The 25,641-nt window shown below is 33.2% G+C and overlaps 1 protein-coding gene across 1 annotated transcript; it reads left to right on the plus strand.

Annotated features, from left to right (window-relative positions):
• The first annotated feature begins 904 nt into the window (after positions 1-904).
• On the plus strand, positions 905-16,724 carry LOC148282619 (melanization protease 1-like). Its single transcript, XM_088224793.1, has 6 exons — positions 905-1,117; positions 7,310-7,467; positions 9,474-9,648; positions 11,677-11,985; positions 12,879-13,098; positions 14,744-16,724. The coding sequence occupies exons 1-6, from the start codon at positions 1,051-1,053 to the stop codon at positions 14,985-14,987; spliced, it is 1,173 nt and encodes a 390-aa protein (XP_088080919.1). The 5' UTR covers positions 905-1,050; the 3' UTR covers positions 14,988-16,724.
• Positions 16,725-25,641: the final 8,917 nt, after the last annotated feature.

Raw genomic sequence — 25,641 nt, forward strand, 5'->3', positions numbered from 1 at the left:
CCCCATTCCGCTTATTAGCGAATATCGACACAGGTACCATTTTGATTCTTGTATATATCTTATTAAAATGAGAAACCATTCACTAGCGTGTTGGAGCACCATCTATGTATTGATATTGAAGTTAAGTATTTTTAATTAGCATATTACTTTATTTTATGTATTTAAGACTCTTCCGAGTTAAATTAAGTACTTTAAGTTTAGGTTTATTAAGTTTAAGTTTATTAAGTGCTATTATCTCAGTTTCACTTTTCTATGGCTGGCGGCTTTCTGCATAACTACGTTAAAATGTTCCACAATGGCCTAAAGAATTTACTTTTTCATAATTCAGTGATTTCTCATAATTCAGAACATTAAAAATTAAAAAAAAATATTATTAATAAAACATTTAATACAAAAGGTACATATTATACTCCCAGGAGTTATTAAAGAAACTCATTTGGGCCGTACATAAAAAAAAAACATTTTTTTGACAATACATAATATGATACAAATTTATACATCCGAAATAGAAAGAAAACATTATTGTATAAGAAACACAAAACACCATCTATATAAATCACATTAATAATTATCACTATCAAAAAGATTTAAGAAATATTTTTTATAAAATTATAGGCCAATTATAGTTTTCTATACATTACTAAATACAATGTCAAAAAAATACGAAAAAAAGCGTACATTGAAATAGCCAATATTAAATAATAATTAAATGTGTTTGAGTGCGATTTATGAATGCGCCAGCATTTGTTAATATATTATTTAAATAATTTGTAATAGTTTTTTGGCTATTCGGAGTATGTACATAGTTTATCAGCAATAAAACGTCCCAGAAATATTTTCTGACTAATGGTCCTATGAGTCGAGTGATCTAGTCTGGTCAGTGGGAAGTTTTTCCTTAATAATTATAACACAGAGAGTAAACAAATACTACATATATATAAGTGCAGCTCGGCCATGTTATTAACATAACTAGTTAGACTTGGCTGGCTACTTGACGGTGTCCGAGAGACCAGCTTTGTTCAAAATCACTTCGCTTTTAGTCATTTTGCGATGGTCACAAAAATCTCGCGTGTTGTTTTGTTCCTGGCTCTGTTGGGACTTATCGACGGCCGAAAAGGTAATTAAAATAAAATAAAATTATTAAGTACCTACACAGTATGCAGATAATATCTTAATTGCTCTATTGCGCCTTTTTGAAAACAATTTCATCGCAATTTTGTTTTTCAAAAAACATGGATTAAATTATTTTTTTAGTTTCTTTCGCTTATAGCAGTTTTTTAGGCTGTGTAAAAGTAAGGAAATCATACGATCATGGCAATTGCGCCATTTAAAAAAAATAAATTTTTAAACTATATTTTTATCTTTGCATTTTACAATAGGTATTATACATAAGTTACAAATATTTTTAAAAAATCCCACAAAGGCATTGCCCGTGTGTGGGTATACATTTAATTTTATATTAAAATAAAGTCAACAATGTTTGAGTATGTCTAAATGCTTACAGACTGGCTGGATTTCCTCTCTGGGGAGTTATTCATATTTAAATTTATTTCAACATAGAGGGAAAACATTTTAAAGAAGGGAATATGGAAGTCTTGGCATTTACAGGGCTTATGGCCTGTCATTGGCTGGTTTATGTGGCCACTTTACACACTGCGTAACATTCACCATTCTGCCCATGTTTGAATACCCACATTTCCTCAACTCTTCCACCTGTTGACTTTTGTGAAGTAAAAGAGCTGAAACCTTCACAAAAGTGAACAGATGGAAGAGATGAGGAGATGTGGGTGTTCAAACATGGGCAGAATGGTGAATTTAAAGTGGCCACATAAACCAGCCAATGACAGATCATAAGCCCTGTAAATGCCTAGACTTCCATATTCCCTTCTCAAAAACGTCTACCTTACAAAATAATTGTATTCATTTATTTAACTATTTTTTTTTTAATGACTCAATTAAAAAACGCAGTTTAGAAACGTCAAAATCTTTTAATTTCCTTGCTTTTTATCATACTATCCTTCATAAAAAACAATTACATCGTAATTTTTTTTTAATATCAAAGAATTAAATGTTGCTCGTTTTTATTGCTAATTTTAGTTTTTTTGATGATGGTGTTTACCGAAATCATGCATATTAATGTGGTTATCGGCACACGTCAAACGCCTTCAAGGACCTTGCTGGATTCTTGGGGAAAATTTAACACTTATATATTTTGGTTTTTTATAATACTGCAGTCTATTAATACTGGGTGGATACTTTATGGACTCCATATTATTTACAAATAAAAGTGTAAATAATTATTTGTATTATTTATTTATTGGTAGTTCGAATTCCAAAATTGTTTTTAGTTTTTCTCATGAAGATAATTAGGAGAAATAAATCTGAATTTACTGATGTTCGATAATAAGTTCGAAAATATGTTGTACAAAAAAGTTTGACACATTTTTAAAAGGTTTTCGTAAGAAATAATTAAATATGTTTTTTTTAGTTGATCAATTAAAATGCGAAACGGTTTTTACACCCTTAGAGTATTATGAGAACAGTAATTAAAACAATCGCAATTTTTTAAAAATAAATTAAAAATTTCTCGAGAATTTATTCTCTCGGGTACAAACACACAGATGACCAAAAAATATGCATTTGCCTTAACTTTAACAATTAAAAAAAGTTGTTTACGGCAGCGAAATATTTGCTCTATTTAATTTAGCTTGTAGAGTTTAATTTTTCAATTTTTTTTTTATTAATTACAATAGGTATATTACAACAATTCTTGTGTACATAATGGGGAGTGACGTCTTACAATAGATTATTTTATTTTAATCAATAATATTTTTAGAATAACATAAATAAATTACAAAAAATATATTAACGATATTTTCAATCAGTATTACATAAAGAAGAATTATAGATGTAATTTTTTACTTTTTTCTTAAATATATTGTATTCCTGACTATACTTTTTATTATCTTTGTTCATTTCATTAAAAAAAATATTCCTCTGTAAGTATAATGATGTTGTGCAGTATTTGTTTTTAATTTAGGAATTAAGATATTACCACCTGTTCTAGGTCGCGTACTTACGTTTTGAGACCTAGAAATACTACTATTTATTTTATCTTTATGTATTTGAAGCAAACAATTCTTTTTATATAGCAATTTTATAACTGAAACCTTTTTTTTTTTAAATAATCGAACAGTGGGAAAAGTAGACGGTTTTTTCAAAATAACTTTTATAATTAATTTTTGTATTTTTTCAACTGGTAAAATATTTGTTTTAAAAGTAATATTTTTTTTTATTTATTAATAATCAAAACTCTTACCGAACTCTTTCCTATACCCTTTTCAATATAAATACACGTTTTAAATTATATATATATTTTTTATATTTACGCACCCACCCACACACGCACCCACCGTCATTCATTCGAATACGGACATACACATACATTCACATACACACACATGAATGCAAACGCCGCACACATACAATTATGTAAACTCTTTTCTTATGTATTAGATTTGTGAAGTGGATTTTTTTAATTGGCTCTAGTATTGTAAATATTTTTTTGCTTATTTTTTATGTAATAGCTGTAAAAAAATCCTAAATTAAATAAAATAGGAAAACGTATATGTTTTTCATAGGCCAGTCAGTGATCGTATTTCAAATTTATAAAAGGTATTTTGTACCAACTACGACAGTTAAATTCAGTCAGTATTCCCTTTCCGCACCTCATTGTGCATAGGGCACTGCATTGGTACACTGATCGCACAACTATGGGTGACTTCAGCCAGACGGCAGAATTTGATAGCTAGGGTTTCCTAGGACAGCGGTGCCCGTATTTTAACGACCGTAGTGAACGGTGATGCAGTGGACAGCCGTCGTAACGGTGACTAGAGTGTGGTTTCCTAAGAAAACGGTGTTATCAACACCATTTAACACCGTTTACCTAGGAAACCACTCTCTAGTCGACGTTACGACGGCTGTCCACTGCATCACCGTTCACTACGGCCGTTAAAATACGGGCACCGCTGTCCTAGGAAACCCTAGCTTACCCGATGTAGGGAGTACCGCTTTACCTACCGTTAAACTACTGGGAGTCTTACTTAATTCTGACCTTTCTCTTGACGCTCAAATTAGTAGAACGATAAGTTCATGCTTCTACTAGCTGAGACATATTAAATGTAAACGCAAACATTTGCCGGTTGATGCCGCCCGTCAATCGATAAATGCGTTTGTAGTGTCTTGAATCGATTATTGTAATGGTATCTATGTAGGAGCTTTATGCTGGAAAAGTGTGACATTTTATCACCCACTCGACAAAAGTCGATTGGAAATCTCGATTGCTTTGTTATGACAAAGAATTATGATGCTATTCTTGAAAACCCGCCGACAATTTAATTACAAATACGAATGAGAAAGTAGCAACACTAACAAATCCGTATTTATCTATGGCGCTCTAACCTTTATTGTTTCTTGTCGGACTTCTTCCGGTGAATATTTTGTGTATGGAATATTATGAAAAGAATAAAAGAAAATGTTTTACTGAAATACTGCAACATTGATCATTATTTTTTGCCTTTGACATAGGTAACACACATCTACATGTTATTAGAACTATTTTATATTAGCCAACAAATCTACTTGTGAAATAGACATTTTTAATACGACAATTATCAATTTTAAAACGTTCTTAAATGAACTGTTTGAAACAAATTATTAATGTCGTAATAAAACTTTCTTTTTCATACAATTCTTTCTCTGTTTTTGATGTGTATTATTATTATCTTATCTCTTTCTTATATTAATTTATCAAATATTTTTGTGTACCGTTTATTATATATATACTTACTGTTAACTAATTTTCATTATTTGTTTTTAACAATATTTTGTTGATACCATTTTTTTATACTTAGTATATGAAAATGTATTTAAGGTTCGTAGGTTTTCACGGCCTTCAGAATACAGATAGTGTTTTTCTGGGTTATTATGCCGTGTTTGTGGGCTTTGTATTGCCGACGTTTCGGAGCACATTGCAGTGTCCATCTTCAGGGCTGAATGTATGAGTGTAGTTTTTAGTGTGTTTAATTGTGAGGAATTTGTACCGTGTCGCAGTCGGGCAATGTATGTGGTTAAGTGTGTGGAGTTTGTACCGTGGGCTTTGGAAGCACCGGGTACCATGAGGTTCGTAGTCGTAACCCATCATCCCTGTTTATGTTATTAGGATGCTTGTCGTCGGCAATACAAAGCCCACAAACACGGCATAATAACCCAGAAAAACACTATCTGGAAAATGTATTTATTTTTTGTTTGAATTCTTTACAAGTTATTGACAATTTGCTTTTAAATTCAATTACTTTTATTATATCCATTTAATTTTTTTTTTCTTTTTTACCATGTAAATTTTCACTTTTTATTTTGCATGGCAGTATGCTTCTTATTGTTTCTAAATGTATACAAAAAAACCTTGTTTATCTTTTTAATTTTTACGCATTATGTTTGTACTTACCTGTATATTTTTTGTAAATGCCCCTTGGGCGTATTGTAAAATTAAATAAAATTAAAAAAAAATATTCGTTCAATGGATTTTAAAAACATATTGTATAATAAACGCGTATATTTCAAATACGACGAACGATAAAATAATGTTTAAATCATGTTTCTAGTGAAACATCCTTGGATAATGAATTAAAAATAAGTACAGTTATATTTGTTGCACATTTGTTGATACGCCATCATCATTACATTGATCAGTGTTGTAAATTTTAAATTTAAATACAACAAAAGTACCCACTCGTCATTCAAACATGAATGCCGAGCGTTTTACAAGAAGGAAGTTCGACAGCTGAAGTGACGATGTCGCATTCGATCGTCAATGTCGAGTGCTTTGGGGCACTCGAGATAAAGACGATTGGTTTTCAATCGACTGCATTCGTATGGGTGGTTCAACAATGCTGTCATTCGTCGAATTACGGAAGTCGCACACGATTCAAAAGACGAACGAGTCCAGCATAAGACCCCTGGTCTACCAATGAACAAAAGACTCGCCTACAGTCTGTATTAAGTATAGTATTACGGCGGCCCCCGTGGTGTAGTGGTCAAGACGCTGGACTCACGCACGGAAGGTTCCGGGTTCGATTCCCGGTGAGAATACAAAAATTAAAAATGTGATTTTTCTCAAGCCTGGTTGTTCTGTAATGTAATTCACCACTGTAATTGGGCTTCCTGGCCTGTTGTGGTGCAAAAAAAATAAATTAAAAAAAAATGAAATTAAATGGTGCAGCGAGACTTCTTTTCGGCATCTCTAAGTTCAGTCATATCACTCCACTACTTCGGGAATTACACTGGCTACGTTTTCCACAGAGGGTGGAATAAAAACTCATTTGGATTATGTATAAATCACTGCACAACTCTGTTCCAGAATATCTAAGGGAACCATGCATTCCAGATGAACTAGCTGACAGGCGTCTTACGCTTAGATCAGCTACGTCTACGGCGAGAGAAAAGTTATTATACCTATAAGCGAACAGCGCACTAAATTCAGTGAACGCGCATTTGCGGTCGCAGGCCCTATGGCATAGAATGCTATCCCAGCAGGTGCGAGGCTGTAAAAGTGATGTTTTGGAAAAAAGTTTAAAACCCACTTGTTTTCTAAATCATTTGAATAAATCCGTAGCATGTGATAGCAAAATTAATTGTTTTAATTAGGTAAATTAGTAATTTAAAAGCTTCAATTAAATTTATATATCTATGAAATTACTATGTAAAGCGCCCTTGAGATTAGAGCCCCATTACGAAAATAGCGCTATATAAGTTATCTATAATAATAATAATAATCGCAGCGTATCTTAATCATTTTTGTTACATGAAAGTAGGATGATCTGATGCTTCGGAAACCTACTACCGAGGGAGTGAAATCCAGCCTTGTCTACAAACTTTGGACATACTCAAAATACTGTTGATGGGTTTGAATGGATAGATGCGCGTAAATTGATTTGAGGTTAAATGAAAAAGATGGATTACAATTGAAGTTATTTATTGAGTAGATACACACGAGTTATATCCTTACAATTTTGTACAGAAGGGATTTACAATAGCGAGCACTGGCGAGGAGCTGGTGAATGGGCGACATGAAATGTGTATGTTCTTCCGATGCACGACGTTTAATAACTTGTCCGAGCTTACGTTGCATCGGATTACGCGTTGCGGGCCAAAGCGGTGTTCGGCTCTGCCAATTTCACGGCTTGTTGGTGATGCTCTCCACAGTTTTAATCAAATTTAATTGAAATTGATTGATATTTGTCGTTTTCAGCCGACTTGAACCAGAAATGTACCACTACAAATGGAATTCAAGGCAAGTGCAAGAAGTTTGGAGAATGCAAACCCCTCAACGACGTGCTTCAGGGGAAGTCGCAGGAAGAGAAAATAGAGCTTAGATATCAATGGAAGTGTGACACCCGGGCACCAAAAGTAAGTATTGGCAAAAATATGCAGTAGCAAAAAGTTCGATTAGTAAGCGTTAAACATTAAATACTAATCGCCGACTGTTACATGCTAGTAAATTCGGCCCCTCGGGCCTCATTTAATCAGCCTTGCGGGCCTTAATGAATCCGTCCTAATGGCCTCATTAAAGGCCTCGACTCGAAAGTTTAACGACTCTAAGGGCCTTCGTTAATTAGGATCTCGGATCTCAATGCGCCATATATCGAGCCACTATCGGCAGAACAACGTAAGCGACAAATAGTGAATTGTGCAGGAGAAGCTTTTTTTAATTTTGGTTCCTTACATATTTAAAAAAATAATTTGGTCAATAGGATTTATAATGGTTGGTTACTACCAATACTGAAATGACAGCCCAATAGTTTAAATACCTCCCCCTTTTAAGATAGTCGCGGTAACGCTGTTTTGCCTATAACTCTGACGGTGGTGCGAGCTAGCGTAGCCGCCCACATTGTCGTCGGTAACGTTGTTTTGCTTAGCTTAAACATAATATGTTAACATATATATATATTTTTTAAGAATGGAATGATGCGGAGTAATACATAGAAAACTATAAATGGCCAATAATTTCTGTTTATTGGTAAATATCGTATTTTTTGTTGTTGTTAATGGCTGTTTTTTTCTTTTAATAAATATCCTTAAATGTGGCAGGTGAATTTTATAGAGGTATGATGTTTTTAACACTTTTCAGGGGGCAATAAGGACCACTTTTCCTTAAAAAAACGCAATTCGCCAAAAATGTCGCTTACGTCGTTCTGCCGATTACGGCTCAATATGTTTTTCATAATACGAATTAAAATCAATATTCATGAATCTTGGCGCTTTTTAAGATACGCCTAATAATAAAATACATATTTTGTTATTTAGGACAACTGCATTATTTTAGGAATGTAAAAATGTTTATCCGCCTCATAGTGTAAGGTTCAGCGCATTTGCCTACCATGCAAGAGGTCTCGGGTTCGATTACCGACATGATTGACAAAAATAATTACACTGCAATATTTCGTAGTAGGGACCAGTACAGGGAGACTAGCGCGTGAAGCGTTAAACTGATCATCTTACCTTCATGCAACAAAAAAATAATCAGTATACTCTGCGATTGATGTACCAATTCAGTGTCCTATGCACCGTTAGATGCGGAAAAGATGAAAAGATAATTAAATTTTAGGTTATATATAAATTAATATCGCTCCAAGTCATTCAAATTTTGCTAGCAAATATTAAATATCATAATATTCGATAATGTAATATTCATAAAATATATATTTTTTTAATCTTAAAAATGAACTTTGGGGTAACATTAAATTAATGTTCCCCTCAAATTTTAAAGATCATTATTATACTGAACGCCGCGTCATGCCAGTTGCAGATCGTAAACGTGCAACATAGAGTAATAAGTCAAAAGGACCAATACGTCATTTAAAATATTGGATTCAAGTACTAGACCTTTTTATTTGAAAGTATATTTGACTCTCTGCTCTTACAGTTTAAGCTTATGGAGATTAAATTACTGAGATAGCAATTCGCCCCGAATAAGCAGATTAAATGTGTACTGGAGAAATCATACAATAAACTGGACTGTTTGCATTATTATTGGGTGACAGATGAGCCTTATAGGTCTTTGACTGAAAGAATAATGATATTTATGATGTTTTAACATAAGTTTTGTCGCTTTTTTTCAAATTGAAAAATGAGCATTAAAGCAAATCAAAATGGAAGAGTTGACAAAATGTAAGTTTTTAAACAAAGGCAGAATGGTGAATGTTACACAGAATGTAAAGTGGTCATTTAAACCAGCCAATAGCAGATCGTAAGCCCTGTAAATGCCTAGACATCCACATTTCCTTCTCAAAAATGTTTTCCTTCTTCGTTGCAATAATCAAGAACGTTTTTATTCGTTGAGTTTTCACCAATTCGAATATAAGAATGTGTTATGGTATAAATGATACACGAAGCTGATAGTTTGTTTTATTTAGGTCTGCTGTCCAGAAGACTTCAAGGCACCTCCTCCTTCTCCTGTCTCCGGACACAAGAACCTGAGGTTACTGCCCAAGGCGTGCGGAGAATCCGGGGATGACAAATTATTCAGTGGAAATTCAACTTCCATTCAAGAGTTTCCGTGGATGGCTCTCATATCCAGTGCATTCAAAGGTAATATAGCACGGGCAAATCGTGTATATAAGCGATTATGCGCAGCTTACCAGTAAATTTGACTATCCATAACTGTTTTACAATGTTTTACGGTAACTTTATTTACAAAAAAACAAAAAAAACAAATTTCTTATAGATATTGCCACCGATTGTATTTTTCTCAAAATATTAATAAAACGCGCCCAGCGCCAGTAGTGAGCCAAGAAACTAGCCGACTATTCCTGCTTATTTCTTGATACAAATAAGTAAACAATGTTTTGAACATTGTAAATCCAGTGGCGGTTTTTTTCTCCTAGAAAAAGCTTGCAGATTACACAAATTATTTCAAGATTCTCGATTTGGAAAACCGTACGTCAAACATTATTCCTTAAAGGCTATTATTCTTTGACCACCATTACTTTCATGCAGTCATATCGCGGGACATGTGGCGCTCGACGCGGCTGTTTTTGGCATTATTCATTTCTAGAACAAATTGGCCGGTTGACATTTCAATCGTAATGGGAATACCTTATACCAATTGAATTCATTGTGCTATGTTTTATAAATTTTTATAGAAGTTATGTATTAAAGTAGTGGATAATATAGCTACATAATATAATATATCGTGAAGTTACGTCATTTGAGTTGATTTCATAGACGAAAGTTGTTGTGTCACACAGAACCATAGATAAAATAGCAATTTCGATTATTCGAATTATGTATTGCGTGTATTATATTATAAACCATATAGGTACGAATTTATGATATTTTTTATAGCTCATCTGTAAATAAAATTAAAAATCAATGCAATGTAAGAAAAGGCGCAACTAGTTGAGCAAATTTTATATAATCTACAATAACTGTAGTGAAAGTGGTGTATCAGATTAAATTGATTCCTGGGCTGGTATTCCAAACGAAATTATAGCGCGGTATAGCGCGTTTCTACATACTAAATACGGATTATAGCGCGCTGTAAACGCGTTCGGAATACCACCCCTGCAATGTTAAATAAATAATTTATCTCGCTTTAAAAAAGAGCTCCTTAGCCTATTGATACTTTCATAGTTTTGTCATAAAAAATATTTTTTACGCATATAATAATACAAAAAAAGATGGATCGATGTCATCGCCTCGATAGCCGGTAAAACACGGACGATAAAATCGGGTAATAGGAAGAAATGGAGACGTTTGGAAGAGCCCTTTATCCAACAGTGGAGAGAACATGGCTGCAGAAGAAGAAGAATACATTCATCATGTTTTGAGTGTGTCCAAATGTTTGTGGACAGGCTGGATTTCCTCCTGGTGGAGTTGTTAGGATCTAAATTTGTAGCAACAGAGGGGGAAAACATTTTTGAAAAGGAAACATGGTCTATCACCTATTATTAGCTGGTTAAAGTGGAGGCTTTACAACTGTGTAACATTCACCATGTTTAAACAGTTCAGGCGCGTTCTGTCCGTACATACTGCGGATGCGGTGCATCCCTTGTAAATTAAAAAATGACATGAATATTACTATAAAAAATTACAAATTGTATTACATAAAATTATCTACAAATGTTCATATAATCGAGCGCTCGCAATTTACAAATTTGAACTATTATCGAGTATCAAGATACCTTGGCCTTGGTAGTATTCGTTAGATACGCTGAAATCCGGATGCTACTCTTATTGTTGAGTCCAGTCCTTTTGCAAATTTCGGAACTCCGCGCATGTGCATTAAGGTTCGTAACGTAACGTCGTGTTGTTCTACGAGACTCGGAGAGATAAGAGCATCCAACTTGTGTAATGCAAAGAAAAAACTACGCTATAGCGTAAAGCGAAAAGTTTTGAATAGCGTATTATTAAAATTTGGCCAATATTTAAGACAATCTCGCCTAATTTCAACAAAAACCGCTATAAATTTACAAATACGTAACTGATTAAAAGTGTAAATTTTATGGTATGAGTATACCAATGTTTTCTATCATATCTAATAAAAGTAAGAACATGATTATTTTTGTCTGATAATATTCACGGCACGCGCCTGCTACAGTTGTGATTATTTTACAGGGAGACGTAACTTCCACTGCGGGGGCAGTGTAATCAGCGAACGCTACATCCTCACCGCAGCTCACTGCATCACCGACCTGAACGGAAGGGTTCTGCTCGGAGTCAGGGTGGGAGAACACGACTTGGTCACGCAGCTCGACTGCGAGGACACCTTCACGGGGAAGCGGTGCAACCCTCCGGTACAAGACTTCTACATAGAAAGGGCTATTCCTCACCCCAAGTATGTGGGCAACAAACCTGGCAAGTCTGGACAACTTAGCAATGATATTGGACTCATAAGGGTGAAGGGGGTCATAGATGTTTCTAAAGGTTTGATCATACTACCTATTTTATCACATCATCATTACACATGAAGATAACAAAGTCAGACTCACGCTTTAGGTGCTAGGCCAGTGCTTCGATTATAAACGCTATCTTCATCTGTATATATCGAGACGGTATACCTAACTTCTGTACTATCTGTATCTCACCTCGGTATGTTCTACCTACTTGTCATATCGACCTCATATGATTGAAACAAGCGAATGGAATGACCGCAAACAATTAGTCCGCGTTCCTTACGTCATTAACATTTAAAATAGTTCTCATTTATATTTTAAATAGGCATCTGTAATAAAAAAATGCTCACTTCAAATCGATTATAAACTGCAATAAATCCCAATTCAAGCAAAAAATGCTCGCTTGAACATGAATTTTGTATGACTTTTGGAAATCACCTAGACGTTACGCTTAACGATCGTCTGTATGTATCTACCGATCGACTATAAAGCCGGCTCCTTTAACATCTCGATACATACACTCGGAAAGATAGTAAAACAGATGGAAAAAATATAATAACTAAATATATTTTTTACACTGGTAACTCCCTTACGCCTAGATTATATGCATGTTAATTGGACAGAACCTAGCAACATTATTTTGACATCTAGGCGTTCGTTTTATTAAAGTGACAGTTATGTCGAAATTAAACTCGACTTCAAAATTGACATATTTATCTCTTATATTTTGAATATGCTTTTAATAAAAAAGTGCCAACCTCAAAATGATTAAATTTTTTTAATAAATCATAATTAAAGGAAAAATTGCTCCGTGGAACAAAATTTATGACACTTTTAATGCGTAGATAAACTTGTCGAGGGGTTCTAGACCCGTCGGTTTAAACCGATGTACTTATATCAAAACTTGATTGTATTCAATTCCAGACAATGTAATGCCGATATGTCTGCCGACCACGAAGGACCAACAGGAATATGATCTGACCGGGAAATATGTCACCATAGCTGGATGGGGCCGCACTAATGTGGACAGAGAAGGAAATATTGACCAGTCCATATCTGGAAACAGGGGAACGTTCAGCACTAAACTGTTGAAGATTGATACACCTGTAATATCAAACTTCATGTGTGGCCTTGTAATGAACAGGTTTGTAGTGATTTAACACCTTACGATGCATTTAAGGGCCAGTTGCACCACAGAGGGTATTTAAAAAACAAATTGTTTTTAAGAAAATGCAACAAATATTTAACGTTATTCTTTTACTGATGCAATTGGGCCTTAATTGTGCAAATTCAGTACGCGTATATTATAATATTGAATGCACCATTAGTTCTGATTTCAAAATAGGTGTGTTTTACAATTAGATACAATTTTTTTAAGAGCTTTTCCAGAAGGGGCGAATTCACCGCGAAACGTTTCGCGCGAATTCATTCGCGCGTTAGCGAGGTACTGGGCGCCATTACATCGCGTCCACAAGCATCGCTCGAATTCAAAATACGCGCGTAAGTCTCTGCCTGCGCTTGATTCGCGATTACGTTTTTCGCACGAGAGGATCGCGGCGAATTCGCCTTTACTGGACAAGGTCTAATTTAACATGTTCAATTATTAATTTGCGAAATTCGTCATTTTTAATTTTTGATATTTTTTCGTTTGTAAAAAATGTGAATGTTTAACAATACTTTGAGTTTGTCCAAATTTTTTAAGACAAGGACTGGATTCAACTCCCTGGGAAGCTGTTCATATTAACATCTTACAACAGAGATTGAGAACATTTTAGAGAAGGTTGTTGATAAATCCACCTGGTCTATGAAGAAGTATAGAAATTAAAAAAAAAAAAAAATTTTTTTTTAGTCCTTGCCTGGTATGTAGATGAAATAATTCAATTACACGAATCTCATCCGCATAAATAAAGGTTTTAGCTCTTCAACTTCACAAACATAAACAGATAAAAGAATTGAAGCAATTTTCAAATATGGGCAGAACGGTGAATGTTACACAGTGTGCAAAGTGTCACTTAAAAAAAATATATCATAAAAAAAATACTACCGTTCTTACAATTTACCCAAATATTTCAATTTTGGTGGCCATTCATGATTGGGTTGTGGTCCTGTGGCTAGTGTCTCGGACTCACGGACCAAAGGTCTGTGGTTCGAATCCCACTTTACCCCAAATTGATTCCATTTTCTAATAGTGAGTTATTTACAACTCGTTGAAAATGGCCCTCAAAATTAAATATTTGGGTAAATCATAAGAACGCAAATATTTCTTTTTTAAAAAAAAAAAAAAATTTCAACGAGTTGTAAATAACTCATTATTAGAAAATGGAAATCAAGTTGTGGTAGAGTGGGGTTTGAACCTCGCATCTCTGGCCCGTGAGTCCGCAACACTAGCCAAGGGACCACAACCCGATTAAATTAACGTAAACCAGCCAATGACAGGTCATAAGCTCTGTAGATGCCTATATTACCTTCTTTAAAATGTTCTTAAACTCTGTTGTAATATGTTAATGTGAATGCATTTTTTTATTTTTAGATTTTAGCATCCATTTGATGAAATTTTATCGTGCTTCTCTGATAGCCAAAAACTTTAGCGGAAACTTTTTTGGCAATCTATTTCACAACCAATCGCATTGGTATCTTTCTCTGAAGGCGTTGATTAAAAAAGCTTAGATTGGCTTAGGTTCATCACTTAGAATATATTTTTCTGCTTGCGCGATTAACATGAGCAAACTTTAAACGGAGAAATGCAGATAATTTAAAACCAAAACTGATTTTTAATTGCATTTTTCTAGTACCGTGGATGATGGCATTGGCTTTCGTCAAATGTGCGCCGGGGGGCAAGAAGGGATCAGCACCTGCAATGGAGACTCGGGGGGTCCTCTGACAGAGACTGTTACCAGAGACGACATTCTGAAGAACGTCCAGTTTGGTATCGTGAGCTTCGGCACCGCGACTTGCGGGTACGAGGGCCGGCCGAGCATCTACACCAGGGTGCCGTACTACATGGACTGGATACTCGACCAGCTACAGCCATAGATAATGGGATGAAATACCCGTCTTAATGATACCAAAGAAGCTTTATTGCCGTTGTATATTTTTTATCATTTCTACCGTTGCGAAATTGCACACATTTGATGATTTTGATATGGATGGTTCAATTTGTAAAAAAAAAAACTGCTTCGAGCACTGCATGATTAAATTTCAAAAATGCTCACAAGCTTTTTTCTTGTTTTATAATTATATGTATTCCTTTTGTTTTTGTTTTTGTTTATTTAATACTCAATACGTCTAAATCAGTGGTGGCCAAACCGTGGCGCATGCGCCAAACGTGGCGCATTGAACGATCACAGGTGGCGCATTGCATTCATGTGGCCAATATTTTAAAATAGGCGCCATGACGTAAATTAATTAATTGAATTCCGTGATTGAGGTATTCATTTTCCTCTCATAAGCGAAGCAGTACCTATGCCTATGTCTATTTTACAACCCCAAACGTGAACGTAAGAAGGTAAAAAAAGTCGAGTTGTATGGCGCATCTGACCTTATATGTGAAAAAATTGGCGCATGGTATACAAAATGCTGGCCACCACTGGTCTAAGCTATCTTGGGTGTATTTCGGTGTTCTTTGCTCTAAAATTCAAGCTAATTCTTTTGTGGTTTGAAGAAAGTGACACGAAGTCTTCAGTAAATCATTATCGTTCTTGTGTAAATACATACTTCTTCTTCACTCTGGCTCCATCCAAACTCATCATCTTCATAGATTGTTGGAGTTAGCTCTCCTCGTCCTCGGGCTGCGGGTTCTACTGTCTTGGACGACGTCCCCCAGGGCGAGCCTCAGCATTTGGTTGCCACTTTGCACTAACTACGAATTATTTTGTCTTCCTTTGGTTGTTCGAGGAAAATCCATGGAGATCTCCCGGTTCTCAGTTTTCATTTCAATTGCAAGTCCTTCATTTTACTGTTGATATTTTAAGCTAATGCGTGAGTTTTTATTTTGTCACGTAGGGACACTCCAGCTGACCATCTTTGTAGACATGTTCATGTAAATACTTTAAAATAAAAAATGTGATATGGCACAGAATATTTTTTATATTTAAACAGGTTAGTCCGTGATCAATGTTAAAGAGATGAAAAATGTTAGCAGTACCACAGTAATACACGTTTATGTGCAAGAATGCCCATTAGCGGTGTTTACAGATTTAAGATTTTTGTTTTTTTTTTATAAACACGTACCGTATGATATTTTGTGGGTTGTTTAAAATTATCTAGCCTATGTAGGCTAGATAATTTGAAACCTGATGTAATCTGATAAAAGTTTCTTTAGTCAGCCAGATGCATAAATTTATATGTGTTTACTAACACTTGGATAAATGAAAATATAAAGCGAAATACAAAAACCTTCAAATACTCAAACTTGTAAAGCGCCCTTGAGTATTACGAAAATGGCGGTATATAAGTTAACGTAAATAATAATAATCATTTACTGTTAATTAGATAACTAATTAAGAGTTGATATTTTACATTTTTTAAATGTTGAAGGCTAATTTTTGGTGGATTCATTTGTAATAATAATTTTATATGGAATACTTATCTCAGAATTTAGGAGTCATTTTTAATTTATGTTTTTTGTACTTTTTATATTTATTATTTGGAACTCATTGGCAAAAATGGATAAATCTGAGAGGGCTTCTCATTTTAAATATGTGAGTGCTTCATTAAAAAACTTTGTGTCACAAATACGTTTTGAAATAAACGAATGTGAAAACAGCCTTATTATGTTTATTGATCGTTTAATCCCTTATTTCCATCCTCGATCTCATTTTTCTTCCTAATAGGAACACTTGTATATGCACACTCCTATTTTATTTTGACTTGCATTTACAAAATTATTATTTTTATTGCAAACTAAAAATTATGGAACTTTTTTAGTTAACGTTGGTTGTTGAAAATCTATTGAAGTAATTACCTTAACTAGGACTTTATTTATTTTCAAATGGCCCATTTACTTGCGAACCTTGATTATCCAATCGAAACATTTATAGAAAAAACTGATCCCACAAATTTTAGAACATTTTGAATTTTTATGTAGATAGAGAAAGCAATTTAAGCAGTTTGAATTTGAATTTGAAAATCCACGAAAGCTCTTAAGCTTCTTAAGCTCTGAAGGGTCTTAACCCTATATTTTTTTTGGATTCTTTATTTTGGGGGACTTGTTGATACCGATGTCCATCGTTGACGGCGTACAAAAGCAGTCAAATTGGTGTCAGAAGAAATTGCAATAATTGACGTAACCATATCATTTATTGAAAGTTTTCATATTGAAATCTTAGTTGTAATTTGACAGGAAGAGATGTATGGTGAGAAGCCTTCAACACCGATCGTCAGTAAAGGCGTTAAACAGGCTTTAAGTTTTGGTCCCATTTTATTTATTATTTACAATATTTACTTAAAAGCGAATTGCATTGTTATCGACAAATAAACAATGAAAACAGTTTTTAAAAATAATTTTACATTTAGAAAAAAAACTAAACGTAAATCGTTTTCCACCAAGCCATCATCTAAAATTTGAGAACAAAAAGAAGTCGCACGGGGCCTAATCTGTAGAACAAGCAATTTAAAGTGCGATATGTTCAATTTAGCTATTTTTTAGACTTTCCTTGACGAATGTGTGATGGAAGATATTTTTTTTGTGTTGCAAATGAAGCCTGATTTTAGTTATTTGTGTCATCAATCGATCCAATAATGACGTGTTACACTCACCAGTTGCTGTGTCTAATTTTTGCAAGTAGATTGATGCTATTAGAATTCTGGTACAGATCACACTTGATGGGGGTGATTCAGTCCGGGGACTGAAGTCTAAGACTGATCATCTTACCTTCATGTAGCATAGCAAAAGTGACGCCATAACTTTGCAGTGACGTCTAAGGAGTGATTTATATCGACACACGTAAAATCATTCGTATCTGGCATGTTATTTTTTTTATTATATACAACGCTTGACGTATAAATAAACATAAATAAATAAAATTAGCTTTAAAACTAAAATAAATCTAAATTATTAACGACGTTCTTACAAGGTTACATCATTTTGCAAAAATGTTAGAGATGTGGCAAATAGATCGATGTAAATTGATCGAATAAAAAAACAATTTATTCGATGTTGTTCATGAAAAAAAGTATAAATGTCTTATAACAATATTTGAGTTTGTCCAAATGTTCGTAGACAAAAGACTGGATTTCACCCCCTCGGTAGTCATTAAGATTAACAAATTACAACAGGGATGGAGAATATTTTAAATAAGGGAATATGGAAGTCTAGACATTTACAGGGCTTATGACCTGTCGTTGGCTGGTTTAAGTGGCCACTTTACACACTGTGTAACATTCACCATTTTTCCTATGTTTGAACATCCATATTCCCTTATTTAAGGTATTCTCCACCCCTGTTGTAATTTGTTAATATAAATGTCTTATTTTTTTGTGAATAATTGTCTTAAACACACTAATAATAATAGGCTTGTTTTAGCGTTTTAATATGAATTTTCAGAAACAGTTTCTTGTTTGCATGAAAAAACTGATAAAATCGATTTGATCAGTACATGATCAGTGATCAGTAATTTCCCATCACTACTGACATTAGTTTGGCAGCTGTCATTTAATCGAGCTATATTTTAAAGACATTATTCAAGAAAGTTTTTTTATGAAACAGAACAATAATTTAATGCTTCAGAATGTTATATAATTAGATTGTTCTGTAAATAATAAAATTCAGCAGCTGCGTACAAAAATACAGAAATTCTCGTGAAAACATTAACAATAACAATACTACATAATATATCCTGGATGCAACCGTGTGTTGTGTTATTGTCGTAGCCTTGATGTACCCATCTCTTCATCCAATCAATTAGAATATAATGTAATTGTGTATTGTGTGCATTAAATAAATAAATAAAATAATTTAAAAATAATTTCACAGTAATAATTTATATTTCAATGCGGAAGTTGTGGTAAAATAATAATGCTTTCGGAATATTTACCGAGTTGCAACGTAATATACAATATTACGACATGTTTATTATTACTATTTTTATTTGTTAATTGACGCCCAAAGGACGTTAATATCAGCTAGCTTTTTTTGAAAACAAAAATATTTTTTATAAATATATACACAATAATCTTAAAATTAAAGTCCTGTTAAATTGTAAGCATACCACTCGTCAGCAGGAGTGGTATAATCTCAGAGTAATAATGCGTTCACCTATAGAGAAGCCATATCACTATGTTTCATAGAACGCAAGCGATGTTGGCTAGCAACAAATTGGCGGCCATTTTGTTTTGTTTGACAACATACGCATAGTGGTTAATCAGATACTTTTGTCGCTGTGGTTGGCTTTGTTTGTAAAAACTTGGATATTTTCGTTATAATATCCCACTTACTATTTAAAAATGTTTATACTTACACACACCTGAACACTTACTCCCACACTTATACACATAAACACACATCTACACTTACTCTCATACAAATACACATAAACACATCCTTTTGTTGTAACACAATTTTATAACATGTATGATTTTTATCTAGCAACTTCGGTGGTCTATCTTTGTTAAAAAAATGTTATTATATCATTGTCGACTGATTGCTTCTTTAAAATAAATAAATAATAATTGAAAATCGACTATGGTGGATTGCAGTATGTTTGGTTGGAGCAGTAGGAGCGTCAAAGGTGTTAAAGGAGTCAGTTTTCACAAGTAAATTCCAAATATTTTCCCATGATTTACATTGACTTTTGGCGTTTATTGTCCCGACACGTGTATTATGCTGCTTAGAAACTTTCCTTCTATCAACATATTTACTTCAGATACTATTTTTTCTCAATTTAGGGTATACATTTGTGAATTAAAGTATGTTTACTGTTAATAATGACAGTTTATTACTGGAAATATGTCTGGGCCGCACTAGGCATCCATATAAAGTTTGAGTTTTTATCGAGTAGAGGTCGATTCTACTCGAAAATAGCAATGTTAACCTTAAAATCGCATCTAAAATGACGTGTCCAAATTTCAGGCCGCTACGACTCGCCGTTTCGGAGATGTGACGGACAAACAAACAAACTCAACACAGAACTTTGATTCCATGGAGTTGGGCTTTATGTCTCAATAAATGTAGCATAAGTATATTGTAAATAAAATGAATAAAAAAATGAACACACACATGTATTTTCAGTTTTATAAAATAAATATAAGTGAATTATAGAAAATAAATTGGAATAACCCTGCAAGAATAAATACACAGGTTTTCATTGTGTGTTTTGTAATATAAATAATATAGATGTATATAAATACCTTGTTTTTAAAACTGTCGGAATATTTGTTAATTTTTTTATTTTTTTATTTTCTTTTATTTTCTTTTATTCAGGAAACATACAGTACAGTTACAAAGTTTAATATTTTACACAATTGGACTTAATTCTAATGGACCAGTGAAGTTTCCATATTAAAAAGCAATTGAATCTAATGTTAATTATGAAAGTATAAAAAAGAGAAGGAAAAAGAAAACATAAATGAAAGTTGTTTTTGAAATTTAATATGAGCTGATTATTTACACAGTAAGTAGAGAAGTTTTCAAGATCTTCTTGCATATCAAGACAATCTTGTAGGGAAGTAACTTTCTTGTATATTTTTGTGTCATCGGCAAATATTTTGTATTCGGAAAATTTAAAGACGTTACCCATATCATTAATATAAAGAATAAACAATAATGGACCCAAGTGGGATCCCTGGGGTACACCGGAATAGCATTGTTTAAATGAAGACTGATAGTTTAATAGTGCAACTGATTGGAGGCGATACTTTAAATAAGATTCAATCCAACGTAGTAGATTACCGTGAAAGCCATAACATTTTAATTTGTGAAGAAGGATTTTGTGACTGATTTTATCAAAAGCCTTGCTAAAATCTGTATACTGAGCGTCGACCTGATGTCGGCTGCCCATTACGTTTAGAACCCTGTCTGTAAATTCAGCAAGATTAGTAGAAACATTTCGCATTTTAAAGAAACCGTGTTGGTTTAGATCAATGAAGTGCTTCACCGCTGGAGAAATTTGTTCAGTGATGATTTTTTCCATTAATTTGCTAAAAATTGAAATTTTAGATATGGGTCTATAATTTTCAATATTGTGTAGATCACCAGTTTTATGGACAGGAGTCACGTGAGATTTCTTCCAGCACATTGGAAATTTACCTTCTTTTAATGATAGGTTATAAAGATATGACAACGGACATGCCAATTTCGTTGCACATCTTTTTATGAAAAACGTAGGAAATCCGTCAGGTCCTGCTCCTTTTGAAGGATCTAGATCATTTAAATATTTAAGAACTAATTTAGAATTAAATGTTACAGTTTGAATGTCAATGACATTTTTAGAGTCCACAATAGGTAAATCAATGTCGTTATTAATAAAAACAGACTGAAAGAAGGTAGAAAATAACTCGCAACTGCTTTGCACGTTATCACTCTTTGTATCATGAAGAAACATTTCAGTTGGATAATAACTTAGAGATTTTTTCGATTTAACGAATGACCAAAATTGTTTAGGATTTTTCTGAATAGCTAATTCAGTTTGATCAATGTATTGGTCAAAACAATTTTTGGCTTCTTGTTTCTGGCGTGAACGGAGAAGAGAAAATGTTTTATAGTCTGCAAGGTTTTTATAAGTTTTCCATTTTTTATGGTATTTAAGTTTTTCATTTATTATTTTTATTAGTGATGCGGAATACCAATTTGGAAATTTTTCACAAGATTTCACCGTCTTAGTTGGTACAAATAAAGTCACTGCATCATTAAGTATGGAGTAAAATACTGATGTCGCTTTTTCTATATCTAGTCCCTCAAATTTATCGTTCCAATTTACTTCCGAGAGTAGTTCATTTATTGCTATATAATTTGCCGAATGATATGAAAATTTAAGTCTAGAACCACTTTTTGCGTCATTTGATTCTATTCTTGCAGTGATATCAATACAAAGTGATTTGTGATGAACATCTTCTGTAACGAGAGGATCGTCGCAGGTTATTACATTGCACAGGTCACTGTTACTTAAAATGAGATCAAGTATGCGATTATTACTATTATTTTGGGAATTAAATTGCTTGAGATTCAAAAAGTTTATTTTATCAATTAAATTAGTGCTAAGTGAATCGTTAAATTCACACGGAGAAAGGTAATTAACCTCAGAATTAGATTTCCAATTTATATTAGGTACATTATAGTCTCCTAGTAGAATGAATAAATCATCGGGATATTTGTACATAATACTAGAAACATTCTCAAAGTGGCGTTTTATATCTTCAAGATGATAACGACAGTGGGGTAAGTATGTAGAACATATGAATATATTATGTTTGGAATAAGTTGGAATTGAAACCCATAAATCTTCATTTATAGTTGACCAATTTAAATGACTGTCTGGTAAAAGAATCTTTCGGACAGCTATAATCACGCCGCCACCAAATTTTTGACCTGTTTCTGCATAATTTCTATCTCTCCTAAAAACGGTATACCTATCATCAAATATTTCTCGGTTGCTGATGCTACTGCATAGCCATGTTTCTGTCAGTACTATCACATCATATTCATTATTTAAAATTGAGTTGAAAAGAAGATTAGTTTTAGTTCGTAGTCCACGAACATTTTGGTAATATAATTTTAGAGTCGTGCCCTTTGAGATACAAAATAATAGTGTAGAACAAAAAATTGAGAAGAAATCAAGATGACCTTTTCAGTTAGGAATAGTAATATTATACCAAATATGAGAATAAAAAAAAATAATAAGGTTGTAATCACTTCGTTATAAGGAATAATTCGAAATGTTCCACATAGGTGCATGAAATGTTTTTTAAGTGAGTCTTCTTTGTTTATTCTCAAATGTAATAAAAAAAACTAAATTGTTAAGTGTCCTCGGCACGGGAAACCCCAGTGAGGTCACATTATTTTTATTATTAATTTATAGTTTGTAAGCGAAAAATATGAATAAATAAAATAAAAATAAATATTTAAAAGTATTTACAATGCAAATTGATATCCTTTTGGCAATTCTCGACCTGAGTACGGCCCATTATTTTGCTGCGAACTGTAGCTAACTTAATACCCAATAGTCATATAATGGTTTTCCTACGTTTGAGCTCCTCTATAGCTTGGCGCTTTATTACTCTGAGGGCATAATAGTATTTTTTTTAAATGCGCCTAATGTTAAACATCAATTATCTCAGTTTGAGTATGTGGCTTAACACATTTTTTAATAACACCATCCAAATATAAATATAGTGTTTGTGTTAAAAATAACATTTTGTGTTCTTATAATATGACAATACTAATAATCATTAAAAATAAGATAATTTTGTTAACGAAAAGCGGACTGTAAATGTACAAACAAAAAATATTTATTGTTTGTGCAAAGTTGGAGTCATAGAATTAAGAAAAGTCCAGAAGGATCGTAGAATCATATTTGAATACATCGGACTGTGTTAAAAAAAAACCCCACTTTGCCCAACTTACGCCGCGCGCATGCGTGAAGTCACCGCGTAATGTTGCCAGATCGCGAAAAGTATAATCATAACACAAATGCAACTTAATTATATTTTTAAAAAAAAGCCATATTGAATTTCTTCAAAATGTTATTGTAAACCCGGAAACATTGATTGACACAGCAGGGTAGATAAGTTAAGGATCATTTAATATGAGTAATTGAGTTAATGAACTTTGAACTAAAAATACAAAACAAATTTTATTTTACATAAAACAGATATTTTTATATCATTGTAAATAATATTTGACGTTTTAAAGATAATATCGGCCAAATGTCTATCACAGCGTTGTTTAATCCAAGAGGTCCAATTTTCGTGGATTCTCTCATTAGATGAGGCAAAGTAGCATTAAATTTTTTACTATCCTGGCAACACTAACAAAATGTCCATTTTGTTTTCTTTGACAATCTGACAGGTGGAAAAATAATACAATTTTTGAGGAATGCATTTGCTACTTACACAGGCATTTAGTACTTACACATGAAATGTGGTCCCATCCTGTTTCTTGTTGATCCCAGCAGCATTTGTACACTTTAAAACGACACAACACGGCATAGTTGAATTCAAATCGGGAGTTGCGTACTGAGCGACGTCTACAAAGAAACTAATAGGTCAAAATGTAAAACTACTTCTTTAAGAGTAGTTTATTCGCCTTCTGTTTAATGCGCGTGTGCGGATTCTGGACTATTCTTAATTCTATGGTTGGAGTATTTGAATAATGAAAAGGAGCACGGGAATGGACCTACCTTTAATGCTTTGATGATGTTTTCAATATTGGCGCACTGAATGATGAAAGTTCATGATGATTATCATTTTTATTTTATTTTATTTTATTTATTTCGAATACAAACAGATGTACAGGTTAAATGAATATTAAAAAAAATATATATATATAAAATGTATACATAGTAGGGCCTGCCATCCAATTATATGTATTCACTAAATAATACTGTAATTAAGCGACGACGCCTTGAAGTTTAAACTATATAAATAATAAATATACTATATATTAAAATAAGATAAATATGGACAAAACAAGGAGATCGTGGAAAGGAAAAGAAGGAAATTGATAAGGAGTGGTAAAGGATGATTGAAGGAAAGTGAGAGTGGAAAATTGCATTTGATTTAATGATTAAACGAATTATGAATGAAGAGCATGAATCAAGCCTATTAATTCTCTTCTGTACATATTGTATGGAGTGTTAAATATATCAAGACTATTAAATTTTTTGTTAAATGTTTCACATATACGAGGGATTGTAGAATGTTTCCGATGATTAGTTTTAAATTTACGAATATAGAAAATATCAGAGAGTCTAGTTGGCCTAGAGGGGACACGGTAAGCAAGTAGATTAATGAGTTCCGGGGAATCGAATTTATTATTGACAATTTTATAAAGCAGGATCTGATCAAACATTTCTCTTCTGTGTGCTAATGAAACAAGGTTATAAAATTTTAATGAAGCTAAATAATTTGGAAAATGCAAATGAAATTTGTATTCTAGTTTTTTCAGGAATTTTTTTTGAACATTCTCGATTCTATTAATATTTAATTTATAAACAGGAGACCAGATAGCAGTGCAATATTCAAGATGGGGGCGTACGTATGTTATGTAAAGCAATATAAATGAACCTAAATTTTTAAAAGATTTACACAGCCGCATGATAAATCCAGTCATTTTGTATGCCCGTGTCATATAATAATCATAGTGAACTTACGTAACGAAGCCCAACGATTCCAAGAAATCTTATGCCATGTGAAGTAATGTCAAAACATTGTTCAAAAAACATACAATTTTGTTTATCATAAGGTTATAAATTAATCTGTATAAAATTTCTCAATATTGTTTTTTTTTAAATGTTTCTCTATAATGATGTAAATACTTATGTGTATGTATATGCATGTGAATAAAGAAAGACTAACATCCATGTGCGAGAAAATAATTCTGCAGTATTTTGGGCATATTTCCAGGGGGAACTCTGATAGTTTGGAGAGAACTATTCTCCTGGGAAGTGCCAAAGGGACAAGGTCATGTAGACGTCAACCGACAAGATGAAGTGGCACAGTCACTGAATTATCAGAATCATCACTGACGAATGCC

The sequence above is a fragment of the Micrasema longulum genome, unplaced genomic scaffold, assembly GCF_059751315.1.
Source record: "Micrasema longulum isolate JH-2025_06_02 unplaced genomic scaffold, ASM5975131v1 h1tg000309l, whole genome shotgun sequence".
Lineage (NCBI taxonomy): Eukaryota > Metazoa > Arthropoda > Insecta > Trichoptera > Brachycentridae > Micrasema > Micrasema longulum.

Excerpts from the sequence above, each read along its gene's own strand:
- LOC148282619 (XM_088224793.1), top strand. The coding sequence starts at position 1,051 with ATGGTCACAAAAATCTCGCGTGTTGTTTTGTTCCTGGCTCTGTTGGGA. Across the intron at positions 7,468-9,473 it reads GTGACACCCGGGCACCAAAA|GTCTGCTGTCCAGAAGACTT; the intron begins GTAAGTATTGGC and ends TGTTTTATTTAG. Across the intron at positions 9,649-11,676 it reads CATATCCAGTGCATTCAAAG|GGAGACGTAACTTCCACTGC; the intron begins GTAATATAGCAC and ends ATTATTTTACAG.